The following is a 20,221-nucleotide window of genomic DNA, read 5'->3' on the forward strand; positions in this document are numbered from 1 at the left end:
ACGTTCAGGATGATTCCAACAAACCAAGAATATGCACGTAACATCCCATGTCAGTTATATGCAAACTGTCCTGCAATCTGCTATATGCTAAAAACCAGGACATAAACAGCAAATTCCCACAACTTGAATAAATCACTTTGGGGCCCTAAACTTACAGAATTGCAAAAAAAAAACCAACACCTTTTTTTCATTACAAATGTGAATTTTTTACATATGAAATTCTTACTGGATAATAATAGTTTTAGCAGCTCAATGTCAAAATCTTGGATTTGATCTTACTATATATGTACATATATATAGAGAGAAAATAAATCACATTTTTTCTGCTGTGAAGAAAAATTAACTTATTAACCTTTATTTTCCATGTGAGTAAACCATACATTTTCAATCTATTTGTATCTAATATAAAACCCTATAAGAGATGAATGTTTGGAGAAAAGTACTATTTTGGAATGTAACAGGACCACTTTAGAACTTATTTATTCCTCAGGAAAAAGAACTGATGAAGACCCTCCCTTACAATTGATATCTGTTCTTATATCTAAGTTGGCTATATTTCTTTTACTTATTTTTATTGTAAAGTAACATTTCTATGGAAATAAAAGAGGATACTGGTTGTCCAAAGAGTTCATCCATTTATATTGCATAGTCTTTACTGTGACATTTCAACCAGCATGGGATTAAAGTTTAAGAATGAAATACACCAGAAATGAGATTCTTCTGTTACAACTCCTTAGTAGTGAAAATAAAGAAAAGGCATGTAAGCACTTTGAATATGATTCTCTGTAATATTGGTCCTGGTAGAAAAACTTTCCATGATGGTAATGGTAGCTTTTAGACCCTTCACTTGACTGATTAGTTTGACTTTTCTTTTTTAGTAATCAGAACAAACTTTTTTTTATAAAGTGTTGCTTATTCTAATTTTACATTTTTTTAAAGTGAGGGGATTAAAATAATACATATATATGTATAAGTGTAATGACCTTTTCAGTTTTGTTATAATAGCATGTATATTTAGAATATAAAATGCATTTATGAAAACTTTTGTAAAGCAATAAATTTCCATTTTCAAAGTTACTCATATTCATTTTGAATGACCTCTAAGAAGCAGTTTTCCTTTTTTGTAACATGTTATTATATTTTTCATGTGATCGGTAATGAGTCAACCAGAATTTATTACTAAACTTAACTTGCTATAAATTCAGTTCATCTATGGCATAAGTTTAAGCCTTTGTTGCCTCCTTACTCCAAGCAAAATTTCACTAAGGCATCCCCTCCATACACCTGTTGTGGAAAAACTCTACAGCTGATTGTTTTGTAATAGAAGTTAGAGGGGAGCTTTATTAAGATTGTTACTATGATATTTATTACAAGCCATGATAAAGGAGTCTGACTGACTGTTGGAGTTCCCTCTGTAAGTAAGGGGACTCTGCTTATATGCCTTTTCTTACCAGCATATATAGAATAAAATGAAGACATAAAATGAAAAGCAGTTAGTACACGTCACATGCTTTCTACAGATGGCCTTGGAAATGAGACAGAGATGTTTAGTTCTTTCAAGAAGAAAGAAAGAGAAGAGGCTTGTGGAACAGGATAACATTCCTTCCCTATGTGGTCAGACTAACAGGCAGCCCAGGAAAGAGGTAATCCCATTTACAGATAAGTAAATATGCTTTCTCATTTTGTCCTGAAATGAAGGCTACTTTAAATACGGAGTCATGTCAACAGAAGGTGAATGCAATATCCCTCTCTTTGAGCCCCCACACACTATTGAAACTGTTTAGAAGACAGCTTTTAGTCTTGGAATCAAACTAGTTGGAACTTATAAAAATATTATGTTCATTGAATCAATAAGCACATATTAATCACCTGCTGTGTGTCAGACACTTCACTAGGTGTTGGGATATAAAAACAAAAACTAAATAGTTCCTGCCCTCCAGGAGCTAACATTCTATTGGGGAGACCACATGTGTTATGTATAAGAACATAATACACACAAAAGCAAATACAAGGTAATTGTTGAAGGAAAGACATTGACGCTCGAGAGAATCAGGAAAACATCCTATCAGAATGCTTCAACTGAACTCTGAAGGAAGCTAGCAGAAGTTTCTGTTTGGGTGGTCATTGAACAATATGCCTATAATTTATGCCATGATTTTAATCACATGTTTATATTTCTTTCATACCTTCATATAATCTATATAATATAAGAGTAAATTTACTCCTTCCACCCATGTGGGTTATAATTCTTTCGTGCCTTTTAATCCTATATGATTCTTATCAATATATCCAAAACTACTCGTAAAGAATAAAACCAAGATGCCAGGATGTCTTCCTCTGATTCTTTTAACATTTCAAGGATACCACCATGGTCTCTCATTCTTATTATGTGACTAGTTCACACCAAACCAATCTGTGTTGGTAAAACTAGGGAATACTATGGACATCAGCCCTCTTAACTGTTCTTTCTGGATTTCTGAGCAGTTGGTTGATAATAATCACTTAGCTCCACCTTCAAGGAAGTGGAACTTTTCCTCTCACTTCTATCATGGGATGAAGCATGTGGGTTTTATCTCCACCAAAACACTCTGCTCTAAGTCTCCACCTACTGGCTACTCCTATTTTTTTTTTTTACTGGTAAATTCTTAACCTATATCATAAAGGTCATGAATTTATAAAACTTTTAATGAAAGTAACAAATTAAGCGCAAACATATCAATATGAAATCAAGAACACAGTATAAAACAAAGACTTTCATTCAATTCCAAAACTTGGTTGAGCCCAAAATCAAAATATTTTTTTAAACTGGTGTTAAGTATTCCTGTTCCCTGCTATAATTTCTTATGCTGAGACCTGGGTCATGAGATGGTAGGGGATCAATATTTGGTTATAAATACTTAAGTCCACGTGAAAAAATGCTCTAAATCACTATTGGTTAGAGAAATGCAAATCAAAACAACTCTGAGGTACCACATCTCACCAGTCAGATTGGCTAAGATGACAAAACAGGAAAATGACAAATGCTGGAGAGGATGTGGACAAATTGGAACACTAATGCATTGTTGGTGGAGTTGTGAACTAATTCAAACATTCTGGAAAGCAATCTGGAACTATGCCCAAAGGGCTATAAGTAATTTTGTACCCTTTGACCCAGCTATACCACTCCTAGGGTTGTATCCCAAAGAGGTCATAGAAGTGGGAGGAAGATCCATATGTACAAAAATATTTATAGCAGCTCTTTTTCTGGTGACAAAGAATTGGAAATTAAGGGGATGCCCATCAATTGGGGAATGGCTAAACAAGTTGTGGTAAATGAATGTAATGGAATATTATTGTGCTATAAGAAACAAGGAGCAGGTGGACTTCATATTTACCTGGAGTGGCTTATACAAACTGATGCTGAGTGAGAAGAGCAGAACCAGGAGAAATTTGTACACAATTACAGGCCCAACATATGTGTGACAACCAACTTTGATAGACTGGACTCTTCTCAGCAATGCAGGATTATAAGTTAACTCTAAAAGACTCATGATAGAGAGAGATGTCTACATTCAGAGAAAGAACTAGAAAGAACAGAGTTTGGATGCAGATTGAAGCAAACTACCTGCTCTCTGTCTTTTTCTTGTTTGGTTTTGTTTCCTCTTCCCCATTGTTCATTCCATCTGATACAATCCTTCTTTATAACCTGACTAATGTCTAATGTGAAACTATTTACAAATCCTATACTTGATTATATGCCGCAATGTGTGTGTGTGGGGGGGGGGGGAAGGGAGAAGGAGAAAATTTGAAACTCAAGGAATTGTGGAATTGAATCCTGTAAACTAAAAGTAAACAAACAAATTAATAAAGACCAAAAAATTTTAAAAAAAGAAAATAAATAAATACTTAAGTCTTCAGCACAAGAAGAAAAGTATCAGTCACACTGTACAGGCTGAATACCATATTTCTCAGAAATCACTCTAAGGGTCGCAGGAGCCAAAATCTCACCTTTCTGCTTCTCCTCAACTTGTCTCTATGCTACTGATCAGCATTAGAAACATTGGCAGACTTTAATCTGTCCTTGGACTACTACCACCACCACTCTAGTACAAAAAGGCACGTTGCTAAAATGTTCCAGAGGCTGTGCTATCATAGATCTTGATTTCACAGTGGCAGAGTGTCTGGGATGACCTCAGTTTACATTCACACATCCTTGACTCCAGCATTCCTCCAAAAGTTCTGTTTCTAGAGACCTCTGTGGATTACATGCAGGCTCCCTGGGAACAAACTTTTAGTATTCATGGTGTCCAAATGCTTGTGAATGAATGGGGAAAAGTTATTTATTAATTTTATTATGTTTATTAATTTATTATTAAATTTATTATTGTTCTTTAAGTCCCAGGCACTATACTAAGCACTCTGAATATAAATGCAAAAGTGAAACAGCCCTGCCCTTAGGGAACTTACATTCCAATTGGGGGAAATAACATATATAGGGGAGTGATGGTGTAATGTAATGCCAAGCAAAGGCAACTTCTGAAGGTTCAAAATACCAGCATAGGTGCTCTCCATTTTATTCAGTGACAAATTAAGAACAGAGAAGATCAAAACATGACATCATTCAAAATACAGCATTTACCAAGTGTGATTCAATAATCTCCAAGTACTACCCCACCCCAGAACCTTCCATTCATTCAATCAATTACAAAGTCCCTGTTCTAAATACTACTCTACCCCTAGGCTGTACCTTCATTTAGTCCATCACAAAGCCCCTCTTCTCAAATGGAGATTAGTTTCCAATCATAAGTAAAGTACATTCATTTGTTCAATCATAGAACACAAAAAGGTCAAAAATTCCCCACCCCTGGATCACAATTGAATCTACTCCAGAGTTACAACAAGTTTAAGCACAGCATTTAATACCCAAATGGAGGCCTTTTCTTCATCTTGACGAGGCAAGTTCTCAGCAATCTTTGTTCCTGGGGAGACAAAGCTTAGCAAGGCCACAAGATACATTGCCAGTCTCTTCATTAATTCATCCTCTGTCTGCAGAACAGTCCTAGGACCCCTGAAAACATTAGCAAAACCCTCTCCCAGGATTTCTGTAAACATACAACAAGAAAATCCTTCTTCAGGGCTTCTGAACCAACAGCAAGGTTCCAGAACCTCTGCAACAACAGCACTGTCCTTCACCAGTGGACAGAATTCACTCTCTGTCTGCAGAACAGTCTCAGTAGCTCTGAACCAACAGCAAGGTTCCCAGACCTCTGCAACAACAGCACTGTCCTTCACCAGTGGACAGTATTCACTCTCTGTCTGCAGGACAGTCTCAGGAGCTCTTAACCAACAGCCAGGTTCCAGGACTTCTTCAACAACAGCACTGTCTTTCACCAGTGGACAAATCTGGCAAAACAACATCAAAACAGACAGACAAAGTACCAGCAAAACATCTGTGTCTCCTCAGGCCTTGGCAGCTCCGGGAGCAGGTCTCAAAAGTCCAGGGCAATTCAAAGTGGCCCTCAGCAATCCTCTCAGTCTCTCTCTGCCTCCACGAGAGTGCTGCTTCCAAAAAGTTCTTCTGCCTCTCTCTCGTCTTGTGTCTCTCTAAATCTACGTCACCAGCTCCTCCCAGTTCAGCACTCTCTTTTCACGTCAACAAGTCCATCCCACAGGTGGGATTAACAAGCTCTGGGTTTTAACACAATCAAACCAAAAACCAAGCCAATACAGGGGAATCTTTAAATGCCATTACCATTACAGATGGTCAGGAGGAGAGTTACGGTCTGGGGAGTCAAAGAGATAGTAATAATAATAGTAATAGCTGACACTTCTATTATAAATTTTAAGGTCTGTAAAATGTTTTACATATACTATCTCATTTGATCCTCACAGCAACCATTCAGAATTAATCTGAATGGAAGCCAATTGATACATCCTTTCCAGAACCATTGTAGTACTGATTTCATTACTATTTTCAGAGGTGAAGAGATAGCAAATAATAGGCAACAAAGGTATTTTGCATTGGTAATAATATGCTGCACTCTGCTATTACCTAGAATGCATTTTATCCCCATTGCCCTGCAGTCAGCTATATTTGTAATTCATCTGAATAGGTGTTGTTCCATAAACCACAGTCATGAAGCATCATTAGAAAAATATTGATAATAGACATATGGGCTTTTGCTGTAGCAGACAGTTTAAGATTGCTGAACGTACTGAACATTGCCCCAAACCATGATCTAGCCTAATCTCCTTTTCATTTCCAGGTCAGCTGGTTATCTCTTTGCATTACTCTGGTGTGTCTTGAATATCCTGAATTGGAGAGATTCACCTTGCTACTACGGCTATGGTGCTAGGTCACTGTTTGGGTATATTGGCATAAAAATCCCTTTGACAATTTAAAAAAATTTTTTTACTTAATTGGCTCTATCAAAATCCCAAAAGTGGCTTACCAGAACTCACTTCCTCCTTGGCTGATGTCTCACTAAGCTCTTCCACAGAGAATACAGATAGTTACTGTATCTTTAAGAGCTAATGGAAGAGACAGCTCGAAGACAACAATAACTCTTATTCTATGAGGAACTTTTTCATGGAGTAAAGGAAAGTGTGTGAAGTTATCTTGAGAGTGCATGTGTAATTTTATCTTCACCCATAAAGGATCTCGGGAGAAGAAAAGTAGAAATGTTTCAGGAGACATTTATTGTTATAACTGTATTAACACTTTTTTACATGAAGAAACATTATAAACAGAATTATGTGAAGAGTGTGAGGAGCTGCTGACTACAATGATCTGTTTCCCATAACGATTCAAGAGAAGACAAATAAAAAGGACTAACATAGTTTATTTCCTCAGATTAAATTTAATTTATTTTGAGGAGAAATATAAAAAATACTCTTACAAGATTTTAACCAGTATCTGGAGTGAACTGAAATTTTGTTTTCTTGAGTAAAGAGAAGTTATTTGTAATTAAAGCATGAGTCTGAGACATCTGATTCACATAACCAACAAGATTAGTAGACTTTTTCCATTTGCACAAAATCTCAGACCTCCCCAGAATAAGATTGTGTGTGCAAGAGATAAAGCCACTTCAGCTTTCTCCATGATCTAAAACAAGAACTCTATTGAAGTAAAAGCCATGAACTAACAAAGAAAACTAACCCCTGACTCCTAACACATGCTATCAATATTCCTCCTCCATCACTCACAAGGCCCAAGCTGCCGAAGCCCACTCACCAGCTTGCAAAAGAACTCAATTCTACTCCCTTCTGCTTCCTCCTAGTGGTACAGAAAATCAAGAGATACAAACTTGTTCAGTTTGGGAGAGCAGAATGGCAGCACTCTACTACAGAGCCCAGCTAGAGATCTGAGGAACAAAAGGAACTGAAGCAGGACATGTGGGGGGGGGGGGGGGGGTTTAAGCTGTGGAACACTTGACTAAGCCTGAAGGAAAAGAACCTAGCATCTAGCTGGGCCCAGTTTTATTCCTCTGGAAGTAACTTAGGGCAAAGACTGAAGCTGATGAACTATGCATTGCCCATTTTGGAATGAACCTGGGATGGTTTGGTGCTCTAGCCCCCATGAAAACTGCTATCAAATGGGGAGGTAGTCATAAAGTGAGCAATAGGGCAAAATAAGATGAAAAGATTGAAATTACCAAAAATCTCAGAAGAAAATTGAATTAAAGGTCTTGAATATAATCAGATAAATCAACAGAGAAGATATAACAGAAGAGAATCTAGCACCCAGAACAGCCAAATGAGTCCAGACATCTATGAATAAATATTGCCAAACAAATGCAAATTAACACCTGATGAGACAAAGGGCCTTGTGGATTCCCAAGAGAACACAGACACAGTAGGATGTTTCTGAATTGTTTAAAGAGAATAAAAACTGTTCAAGTAGAAGTTATGACTTACAGAGCAGAAATAATTAGCAGAATAAAAATATTTGAGAACAATTGGCTGAAAATTCAAATACACAGAAGTAAAGGACAATTTTTTAAAAGAGAAGCAAAAATAGTAAAAGACAACTTGATCTCTATACAAGCAAAACACATTGATTTCAAAGACTGTAGAAACTACTTAAGTTATAGGTACCCCAAAAAATGACAGTGAGTAAAAAAAAATTTTCTAATACCATAAGGAAAAAGATAATATAAGAAAACTGCCCAGAATTTCTGAACATAGTGCCCACTGAAAAAAAAATTCCTGGATTTCCTCCAGGAAAAAAAAAAATCCTGCATTGCAAACTTCAAGACACATAGTGGTTAAGTTGAACAATTGCAATGAAAAACAATAAAGTGTGCAATTTACTAAGAGAAAAACCTTCACATATAAAGAAAAAGAAGTTCTAATAACACGAGCCTACTTTGTACCTACCAGAAATCAAAGGAGTGAATAGATTACTTTGTTCAGAAGAGCTGCAACCTAAACTGACATATCCTAGAAACATGAATCTAATCCTCAGTGAAAAAGATGGATGTTCAGTTTTTTAAAGGGCATTCAAAGCATTCCTAGAAAGAAAATCAGACCTGAATAAATTATTTGCTTTTCAAATACTCCATGCAACAAATATGCAAGAAAGGTATACAAATACATCAACCCGAAGGACAAATGACAACCAAATAATGACAGAGAGCCCATTAAAGGAGATTTCTAGGGGCAGCCAGGTGGCTCATCGAGTAAGAGCACTGGCTCCAGTGTCGGGATGACCTGGGGATCAAATCTGGGCTCAGATACTTAGCACCACACCCAGAAATAACTGACCGTGTAACCTTGAGCAAGTTACTTAACCCTGATTGCTTTAAAAAAAAAGAGAAAGAGAGATTTCTTTCTATAAGCATACAGGAAGGCAAGGCTAAAAGTAGAAGGCAAAAAGAAACAATGATGGAAACATTGTCCTGAAACATCATGGACAAAATCTCATAACACCCCACCTACAGGTAAATCAGTGTTCTTGTAATACGAAATTATGGATTGGGAGGACACATCAAAGTAAACAAAAATGGAAGTAGAGGAGAATATGATGAATTCTAATCAAGTCAAGGAAGGGAAAATAACTCAGGAATAAAAAAGCCTACCGGAGAATCAGGGAAGAAACAAAAGGAAGGATTGAAATGGGGGAGATAAAAGGGAAACTGACATCCCCATGGTGGGAAAGACATGTCTTACAAAGGGAGATGTGGACTTTATAATGGGTGTGACCTGTAGGGCTTCGATGCTTAGAAAAACCACTTATCCTATCTCAGCAGGAGGGTAATGGGAGGTCCTGGACACAAATCACATCCAGAGCAGAAAGACATGGAGCCAGGGAGGAAATGTCATGTCAAATAAGGGAGAAATACCATATGGAGGGAAAAAATTAAAAATGAACTGTAAAATGGGAGATCTGGGAAAATTCCTACCATGGGGTAGTATCCTCTCTATCACATACAGGAATTAGTATTTCTAGGAGTGAGGCACAACAGGAAATTAAAAAAAGAAGCCAGGAGATAAGGTCTCTATGACACTACCATAGAAACTATTTAAGGGGCGGCTAGGTGGTGAAGCACTGGTGCTGGAGTCAGGAGAACCTGAGTTCAAATCCAGCTTCAGATACTTAACACAAAACTAGCCATGTGACCTTGGGCAAGTCACTTAACCCCAACTGGCCTACCTTCCCCCTCCAAAAAAAGAAAAAAAAACCTATCTAAAAGAGGGAACCCAAAATAGATACCTTAGATAGAAGCTTTACTTTCATAAGGAATACAGAGAATAAAGAAGGACTAACTAAGTATAATGATCATGAATAAAAAGACTCTAGAGTAGACAAAAATGGAAAACAAATAATAAAGGAAAGAAACCTTTTTAGAAAATGCCAAAATGAAAATTTTTAAGTAATGAATAAAACAAGTTGAGGGGGAAGAAAGGAAGGGGTAATTTGCTTGACTACTTAATCAAAAGGGCGAAAGGATTAAATAACTAGATAAAAGGAAGAAAGAAAAAAAGAACGAATAAGTTTGGTAAAACTAGGGAAAATGTTAACAAATTAAAAGGGAAGTAGGTAAGGGGCTTAAGGGCAAGGATAAGAGACAAGATGGGCATAGGGTAGATTAAGCTGAAATAACTAAAGAGACAGTCAGTCAGTCAGTCTGTGTTTGAGAAGGAAGAGGGAGAAAACCCTTAGTCAGGGAGGGAAATTATCAGAGACAGACATAAACCTAACTCTTTTAATTTTGAATGTGAAAGATCAATAAAATGAAAAATAGTGACTATTTCTAGGGGAGGAGGGGGAAAAATCCTAATTTTGGGGGGGAGGGGGAAGGATTATTAGAGACACATGTAGAAATATGTAACTTAACCCAAAAGTTTGAATGTAAATGATCAACTAATCCAGTAAAATGAGGAACAGTGACAAAATGGATGAGAAAAGAAATCTCTACAATATGTAATTTATAAGAAATAAGAAAATATGGGGCGGCCAGGTAGCCACAGCGACTAAGAGCACTGGCTCCAGAGTCGGGATGACACTTAGCACCCACCCAGAAACACCTGGCTGTGTAACCTTGAGCAAGTTACTTAACCCCAATTGCTTAGAAAAACAAATAAGAAAATATAAGAAATTCAAAGACATACACAGAATAAAAATGAGGGGCTGGTTTTATTGGCAAAGATACTGGAGTGGTTTGCCATTTCCTTTTCCAGCGGATCACCTTTTGTCAGAACTTTCTCTTTTGACCTGTCTTGGGTAACCCTATATGCCATAGTTTATAGTTTCATTGAGTTTCACAAGGCAATTGTGCTCATTTCACATGCCAGCAAGATTATATTTAAGATGCTGCAAGCTACACTTCAGCAATATGTGAACCAAGAATTTCCAGAAGAGTAAACTGGTTTTTGAAGAGATAGAGGCACTAGAGATCAAATTACCCAACAATTGCTGGATTATGGAGAAAGCAAGAGAGCTCCAGAAAAACTTCAACTTCTACTTAACAAAATGTGGCAAGTCCTCAAAGGATGGGAGTACCAGATCATCTTACTTGTCTCCTGAAGAACTTGTATGCAGGTCAAGAAGCAACAGTTAGAACCAAACATGGAACAGCTGATTGGTTTAAGACTAGAAAAAAAGCACAACAAGGTTGTGTATTGTCACCTTGTTTAATTTATATGCAGAGTACATCATGGAAAATGCAAATCTGGATAAATAAAAAGTCAAAATGAAGGGTGCTGGGATAAATATCAACAATCTCAGATATGCACATAATAACATTCTGATGGCAGAAAGTGAAGAAGAATTAAGAAGCCTCTTGATGAGGGTGAAAGAGGACAGGGCAAAACCTACCTGGAAGCTTAACATCAAAAACAGTTACAACAGCAACAAAAAACTAAGATCTTGGCAACTAGATCCATCACTTCCTGGCAAACAGAGGGTGAAGTAATAGAAGCACTGTAACACTTAATACTCTTGTTCATTTGCTGCGGATGATGATTACAGCCATGAAATTAAGATGCTTGCTACTTGGAAGGAAAGCTATGGCAAATCTGAGCAACATTTTAAAAAGCAGAAACATCAACGGTCTGTATAGTCTATACAGTCAAAGCTATGGTTTTTCCAGTAGCAATGTATGGCTGTAAGAGTTAGATTGTAAGGAAAAATGAATGCCAAGGAATTGACACTTTTGAATTGTGGTGTTGGAGAAGACTTTTGATTCCTTTGGACAGCAAGGAGATCAAATCAGTCAATAATTAAAGAAATTAATTCAGGTATTCTCTGGGAGGTCAAATACTGAAACGAAAGCTTAAATACTTTGACTACATAATGAGAAGATGGGACTCATTGGAAAAGATCCTGACATTGGGAAAGACTGAAGGCAAAAGGAAAAGGGGATGGCAAAGGATGAGATGAATAGATAGTGCCATGGAAACACAGAATATGAACTTGGACAGACTTCAGGAGATAGTGGAGGATAGAAGGGCCTGGCATGCTATGGTCCATGGGGTCACAAAGTGTCAGACAAGACTGAATGAATGAACAACAGAAAATATTAGGGAATCAGTAAAGATATTAATTGGGACAATAGCTTCAGCAAAGTGGCAAGCTCCAAATAAACTCTCAAAAGTTAGCAGCATTGGGGCAGCTAGGTGGCGCAGTGAATAGAGGACCAGCCCTTGGAATCAGGAGGACCTGAGTTCAAATCCAGCCTCAGACACTTGGAAAATGGTCACACTGGCACATGAGCAAAAGTGAAAGACTTAAGCATGATCCATTTATTAGTGAGGTTAGCAGTAACCAATAAATTTAGCCCATGGCCTTTCTCCTGATGACCAGAGACCCAGAGTGAGGACTGACAAGGTCTTTTAAATCTAGGTGTGTCTTCTTTCTGATTGACCTGACAGTACATCATTTGAACCTTTTCTGGCAAAGGCTAGACAATCCCAGCTGACAGACATTTTAATGAGGTGGGTTGAGGGTTACTCAGCTCCTCCCTATTAGTTCAAGTTAGGAGATGGAAACAATCCTCAGGTGATAGCACTATTCTGTAGCTGGGAGAAAGTAGACTGGCCTGCAAGTATACACCCCTCTTTGCCCCTTTTTCTTGTTTGTTTCCTGTTGTTCAGTCATTTTTAATCCTCTTTGTGACCCCATTTGGGGTTTTCTTGGCAAAGCTACTGGAGTTATTTTGCCTTTGCTTTCTCGAGTTCATTTTACAGATGAGGAAACTAAGGCAAACAGGGTTAAGTGACTTGTCCAGGGTCACAAAGCTAGTGTCTGAGTACAGATTTTAACCCAGGAAAATGAGCCTTCCTGACTCCTGGCCTAGCTAGCGCTCAGTCCACTTCACTACCTAGCTGCTCTGACACTTTCATGCTCTTGCTTTATGAGACCCAGCTACCTCTGGCAATCTTAGTTAGAAAAACAACAACCATTTTAATCAAGTCTCCCCTCCAGGCGTGATCTCCCTCCTTTCCCGAAGGCCCCATTTCTGTTGGCTGTCCCAAGGCGTGAAATGCCCGACACTGGGGCTCCTCTGGGACCCCCTGAGGGAGGATGAGGGGTTGGGGGAGGGGAGGGAGAAAGGCCCAGCTTGTGCCTAGGGGTGCCCGGGGCTGACGAGGTGGGCGGGCGCCTGGGCCCTTAAGGGGAGCTCCAGAGCCAGGCCCCTCCCCAACTCCGCACTGGACGTGGCAGGGGCGAGTGCGGTCTGCCTGGTAGCCGCCCCAGAGCCCACCATGTGGCCGCGGGGCACGTCCTTCCCGCACCCGCGGCGGCCCAGGCGGAGGCTGAAGCACACCCCGCCGCCCGCACCCAGCCGCGGCCTCCCCGAGCCCCAGCCCCGCGACACGCCAGTCCGAGGTAGGACCGTCCGCCCCCGGGGGGGAGAGAAAGAGACCCCTGCTTGACCCCGGAGCATCGTGGGGAAGGCCCGGCCCAGTGCCCAGGAAGCCGGGAGAAGGCCGCTGGTGTGCGGGAGGCCGGAGCGACTTGGCCCAGCCTCTGGTCAAGCCGCTGCGCCCACGCGCCCCCCCGGCGCCCTCCGTGTAGTCTCCCTTCCTTGTCTTCACCTTCCTTCGTCCATCCCTCCCTTTTCTCTGGCCATCTCCTCCTCCTTGGTCTTCTCTCTCCCTCGCCCTCCCTGTTCATCCTCATCCCCACCTCTTTCCTCCCTCCTTGCCCTTCCCTCTCTTACCCACATCTCTCCCTCCCTCTCCCTGTTCTCCTTTTCCTCCCCCACTTTCTTATCTCCCCTCCTCCCTTTCCAGCTCCCGTCTTCTGGGAGACTTCCACCGAGAGGGGGTCCGCTATCCCCTGGAGCCGCTGTGCTTTTGGATATTTGCTGTTTTGTTTTACTAAAGTCAGGCCTAAATTTCCCCCTTACTGCCTTTTGGGGCCAAACATCGCGGATCTGATCCTTAGACATGGCAACCCCCGGAAAAGGTCTCTTCTCTGGGCTTGGACGCTCAAGGCAAGTTTGCTGACCAGTTTTGTTTGGTTCTTTTCCTTTAACTGAGATTTACATCTTCATCCCTGTCTTAGAAGTGAAAGTTCTTCCTCTTCCCTATCTCCCTCCCGCCTCCTCTCCCTCCTTCTCTCCCGATCTCCCTCATCCTCTCATTTTACAAATGAATCGAAGCCCAGTCAGACCAGGTCATTGGCAGGCATAACTTGAACCCAAGTCCCTTCTAATGCTTGTATGACGGGGACTCAGGTGCCTTCATTCTGCTTGTGTTGCTATGGATTCTCTCCAGTTTATCAAGATCCCCTTAAATTGTGCCTTCCAGAACTGCAAGCAATACTCCAGATGGGTGACCAATACAGAGACTATCACCTCCTAATGATGGAATGTCTCTCTGTGCAATCTAGCATTCGTTTTTTGGTCTTTCCTTCATACTGCTCACTCTTAATAAGATTGCAGTTCAATAAAGCCTATATAAACTGTTCTTATACCTTCTCCCATCCTGTCTTTGTGAAGTTGATTTTTTTTTTAATGCCAATATAAGATTTATTTATTGCTATTGAATTTCACCTTCTTAGATTTGGGGCAGTGCTCTACCCTATCAACATCTTTTAGTATTCTGACCCTATAAGTAAGTGTATTAGGTATCACATCCAGCTTTGGGACACTTGAAAACTGGATTAGCATGCTATCTATGCTGCTTTCCCCAAATATTCTATAAAAATGTCAAACAGCACAAAAGCATAGGACCAAAAAGAGATCCGTAGGACACTCATGGAGACTTCCTGTCAAGTTGACAGCGAACCATTAATACTGTTCTAATCTGGTCATTTAGCCAGTGCCAAATCCATCTGCTAGTATTATCTAAAGACATTTCTTTATCTTTTTAAGAACGATTATAGTATAAGATACTTTGTCAAATGTTTTACCAAAATCTAGGCAAATATATCATTTTTCTAATCTACTAGTTTAGTAAATTTGTCCCAAAGAAAAGTATAATTTAGTTTGTCATGACCTATCCTTGATGAAACCATACTGGATCTTTGTAATAGTCACTTCCTTTCCTAGCTGTTCACCTTTAATAATCTGTACTAGAATTGTACCAGGAATTCAGGTAAAGCCCCTGGTCTAAAATTTACATATTCTTTTCTTCACTTCCCCCTTGAAAAATTGAACATTTGCCCCTTTTCAATCCTGTAGTTCCTCTCACAGTTTCCAAGATCTTTTGATGATCACTAACAGCGGTTTAGTGATCTTAGCTTCCAGTTCTTTCAGTATTCAAATATATAAAAACTTATTTGAGCCAAGTGACTTGAATTCATGAAGGACAAATAGGTATTTTCCTCTTTTTCTGTCTTCTTATCCTGGATATCAATTCCCTGCTAATCATTTTTGTTTACGCATTTCCATTGCCATAGTCATTCTTGACCAAATAACAAAAGCAAAGTATGACAACTCCGCTTTCTCCCAGTTTTTGGTTACCATCTTCCCTCCTTCCTTTAAGTAATGTCCCTATCCCTTCTCGTATCCTTTCCTTTTTTCTCAGGTTATTTAACAAGACTCCTTTTTTTTTTGTTTTTAACTTTCCTTTCCCCTTCAGCCCTGTATCATACTTTTATTCTTTCTTTAACTTCTTTGAGATATAGACCTAGTTGTGTTATCTGTGAGTGAAAGGTTATGTACAGTTTATGGCCTTCAATCAACAAACATTTATTAAACATTTACTATGTACTAAGTGCCAAGGATGCAAAAAGGGAGAAAAAACAGTTCCTGTCCTCAAAGAGCTTACAATCTAGTTGGAGAGACAACATGCAAACAAGTTTATACAAAGCAAATTATATGCAGGATAAATAGGAAATAATTTACAGAGGGAAGGCACTGAAATTAACAGGGGTTGGGGAAGGCTTCCTGTAGAAGGTAGGATTTTAGTTGGGACTTAAAGATTTACCTCCTTCACTGAGAAGGTAAAAAGTGTTAACCAGACCAGCATTAGCCTCTAATCTGGAAATGGCCAGAGCCGAACAGAGCAGATCAGAGGCAGATGTGTCAGGGATTAAACAGAAGTTTAATTTCAGGATGAAGAAAATGCTTACAAGTGGAAGCCCTCCAGACCTCCTGACTAGAAGGGCTTAACATGCTGGGGCAAGGCAGTGCTTTATATATACCTTAAAAAACAAACAAGTACACTGGACCATGATAGTCATTCTTAGGTCTTGAATAGCAGTTAGCATGGCAGGCTCATGCATGGACAGTGCAGGCATTCTTGGATCCTGTAGGAACATTCTCCAAGTTGATTGTCTCACAGTGGGGTACAGAACCAGAGTTAGTATGATGGCAACAGAAGTGAAGTACTTGGTTTGGTTCACTTAGCTGTTATAAGAAATAGGGATTGTGAGCATGTCAAGAGGTATGATGTATGACTTTAGGCTGTAGCATGTTGACTCTCAAGTGTCTGGGGAAAAAGGGGGCAGTAAATACCTAATGTTGGTCAAAACTATACACTTTGCCAGAGGGTGAGATTATCTGTAGCACAGAGGATTATTGTTATGCCAAGGTCAGGGCACAGCCTGCTTGCTGGGCCTTAGCTCTGGGAAAGGGATGTCTCCAAATACCCTGACAATAGAATGGAGGAGGCAGAACATCCCAAGCATGGGGATGGAGGTGGGGCAACCAGAGAAAATTCCTAGAGTCAAGAGATGGAATGTCTTGTTCCTGGAGCAGCCTGGAGGCCAGTGTCACTGGATTAAACAGTATGTGTTAGGAAAATAAGGTGTAAGATGACTGGAAAAGTAGATAGGGGCTAGGTTATAAAGGACTTTGCATGCCACACTGCATTTTATGTTTGCTTCTGGAGGAAATACAAAGCCACTGGAGAGCAATCCAGGATGACTCCTAGGTGACAAGTCGGAAGGGCTAGAGGATGATTTTGCTATCTGTAATAATGGGGAGGGAGGGAGGTAAAGGGGAAGGAAAACTCATTCTGTTTCAGACATAATGAGCTTAAGAGTATACGTGAACATGAATTTTGGTAAGTAAGAAAGGCAATTGGAGGTTATTTATTAAGAGCTTGGAGCAAGAAAAGTAGATGTGAGAATCATTACTGTAGGGGTGTCATTTATTTATTTATTTGTTTCAAATTTTGAATTTATTTACTTTTAGTTTTCAACATTCATCTCTACAAGAATTTGAGTTACAATTTTTTCTCTCTCCATCTTTCCCCTACCCCCACCCCAAAACAGCAAGCTTGCTGAATACTCCTTCCCCCAGTCTGTTCTCTCTTACATCCTCCCCCTATGCTCCCCTAACTTTCTAATAGGGCCAGATGGATCTCTATACCCCAGTAACTATATATCCTATTTCCCAGTTGCATGTGAAGAACAATTTTTAAACATTTGTTTTTAAAACTTTGAGTTCCAGAATTTTTCCCCTTCTTCCCTCCATCCCATCCCACCTCCCACCCACTCCACCTTCTCCCATCCCCCTTCAAAAATGCCTGCCTCTAACTTCCCTCTCCCCCGATCTGTTCTCCCATCTATCCTCCCCCCTCCTATCCTACCCTACACATTATTCTGTAGGGTAAGATACCCAATTGAGTGAGTATATTATTTCCTCCTTAGGCCAAATTCGATGAGAATCAGGTTGTCCCATTCCCTTTCACCTTCTTGCTCTTCCCCTCCATTGTAACGGGTTTCTCTTGCCTCTTCTATGAGATAATTTACCCTAATCTATTGTTCCCTTTCTTCTTCACCCCATAAATTCCTCTCTCATCTCTTAATTTTATTTTTTAGATATCATCCCTTCATATTCAACTCATCCTGTGCCCTCTGTCTATGTATACGTGAACATACAAATGTCCACATTCACATATATATTTATATATGCATAATATATATACATCCTTCTATACAGACATATATATGTATGTATATGTATATACATATATATTCCCTTCAGTTGTCCTCATACTGAGAAAAGTCTTATGAGTTACAATTATCGTTTTTCCACGTAGGAATGTAAATAGTTCAACTTTGATAAGTTCCTTATGATTTCTTTTCCCTGTTTACCTTCTCATGCTTCTCTTGCTTCTTGTATTTGATAGTCAGGTTTTCTGTTCAGCTCAGGTTTTTTCATCAACAATGCTTGAAAGTCCTCTATTTCATTGAATGACCATATTTTTCCTTGTAGCATTATACTCAGTTTTGCTGGGTAGGTGATTCATGGTTTTAGTCCTAGCTCCTTTGACCTCCAGAATATCATATTCTAAGCCCTTTGATCCCTTAATGTAGAAGCTGCTAGATCTTGTGTTATCCTGATTGTGGTTCCGCAATACTCAAATTGTTTCTTCCTGACTGCTTGCAGTATTTGTTCCTTGACCTGGGAACTCTAGAATTTGGCTATAAAATTCCTAGGAGTTTTATTTTTGGGATCTTTTTCAAGAGCTGATTGGTGAATTCTTTCTATTTCTATTTTACCCTCTGGTATCAGGCAGAGTATCAGGGCAATTTTGCTTTATAATTTCTTTTTTTTTTTTTAAGCAATAGGGGTTAAGTAACTTGCTCAAGGTTACACGGCCAGTTATTTCTGGGTGTGGTGCTAAGTATCTGAGCCCAGATTTGATCCCCAAGTCATCCCAACACTGGAGCCGACAGTGGAGCTGGTGCTCTTACTCGCTGTGCTACCTGGCCACCCCTGCTTTATAATTTCTTGAAAGATGGTGTCTAGACTCTTTTTTTGATCATGACTTTCAGATAGAACAATAATTTTTAAATTATCTCTCCTGGATCTATTTTCCAGGTCAGTGGTTTTTCCAATGAGATATTTCACATTGCCTTCTATTTTTTCATTTGTTTGGATCTGTTTTATAGTATCTTTATTTCTTATAAAGTCATTAGCTTCCAACTGCTCCAATCTAATTTTTTTTTAAGCAATTGGGGTTAAGTAACTTGCTCAAGGTTACATGGCCAGTTATTTCTGGGTGTGGTGCTAAGTATCTGTGCCCGGATTCAATCCCCAGGTCATCCCAGCACTGGGGCCGGATTCAATCCCCAGGTCATCCCAGCACTGGGGCCGGTACTCTTTACTCGCTGAGCCACCTGGCCGCCCCTTTTCCAATCTAATTTTGAAGAAGTTATTCTTTTCGGTGACTTTTTGAAATTCCTTTTCTATCTGGAAAATTCAGCTTTTTAAAGAATTCTTCTCCTCATTGGCTTTTTGGGCCTCTTTTGCCATTTGAGTTAATCTATTTTTTTTAAGTTGTTATTTTCTTCAGTGTATTTTTGGGTCTCCTTTAGCAGGCTGTTGACATGATTTTCATGATTTTCTTGCATCCTGCTCATTTACTCTTCCCAGTTTTTCCTGCACTTCTCTTGCTTGGTTTTCAAAATCTTTCTTGAGCTCCTTCATGGCCTATAACTAGTTCATATTTTCTTGGAGGCTTTTGATGCAGGAGTTCTGACTTTGTCGTCTTCCTCCCAATCCATGCCTTAATCCTTTTTGTCCCCCAAAAAGGATTCTATGGTCTGTTTGTGCTTCTGTTGCTTGCTCATAGTGGCAGCCAATTACTTGACTTTTGAGCTCTTTGCCACGTTAGAACTCTGCTTCTAGAATGGAGAGAGCTATGTCCTAAATCACTGGGGTTTTTGCAGCTGCTAGAGCTATTAGATGAGCACACTCTCTACAGCCCCCACACAATCCAGGTCACTGGTCACACACCCCAGGACCACCATCCAAGACTGCAATCTGGATCCAGGCAGGTTAAAGCAAGAGTGATTACTCTCTGAATGGTCACTTGGTCCCCCTACAATCTGCAGGCCAGGAGCACCAGAAGTAGCCATGCCTGCACCTCCACTGCTTTTTGCTTTGGGGGAAGCAGCCAGACCACGCTCCCACCTTGTTCTCAACAGAGTTCCACACTGACCTTTTACTTTGTCTTTGGCATTTGTGGATTGAGAAGTCTGGAAACAGCTAAGCTGTTGGTGATTTACTCTTGTGAAGTCTGCTCCAGCTGTTGCTGCCGGTGGGAGCCACCCTGGGGCTAAAACCATGGTTTAGTTGGGACTGTGCTCTCTCTTCCCAACATGCTGCAATGGACCCTTCCTGCCATCCTGCCAGGCTTCCTTCAGTGGGAGATTTGTTTCTGTCTGTCATTTAGTGGGTTCTCTAACTCTAAAGTTTGTTTAGAGTCATTTTTTACATGTATTTGTAGAGGTGGAAGCTGGAGCCATGTGGAAGTCCTGTTTCTACTCCGCCATCTTGTCTCTGCTCCCCCATAGAGGTGGTATTTAAATCCTTGGGAGCTAAGAAGATCA

General features: G+C 39.8%; 1 protein-coding gene across 1 annotated transcript in view; it reads left to right on the forward strand.

Annotated features, from left to right (window-relative positions):
• Positions 1 to 13,098: 13,098 nt before the first annotated feature.
• The window catches only part of MEIKIN (meiotic kinetochore factor), a 133,688-nt gene continuing 126,565 nt past the window's right edge, over positions 13,099 to 20,221 (forward strand). Inside the window, exon 1 of the mRNA XM_069091671.1 lies at positions 13,099 to 13,312. Within this exon, the coding sequence (XP_068947772.1) occupies positions 13,189 to 13,312 (124 nt within the window). The 5' untranslated portion in view covers positions 13,099 to 13,188. The remainder of the gene's footprint in view (positions 13,313 to 20,221) is intronic.

The sequence above is a fragment of the Petaurus breviceps genome, unplaced genomic scaffold (assembly GCF_028583685.1).
Source record: "Petaurus breviceps papuanus isolate PSGF00001 unplaced genomic scaffold, PetGlider_PUasm1.0 189, whole genome shotgun sequence".
NCBI lineage: Eukaryota > Metazoa > Chordata > Mammalia > Diprotodontia > Petauridae > Petaurus > Petaurus breviceps.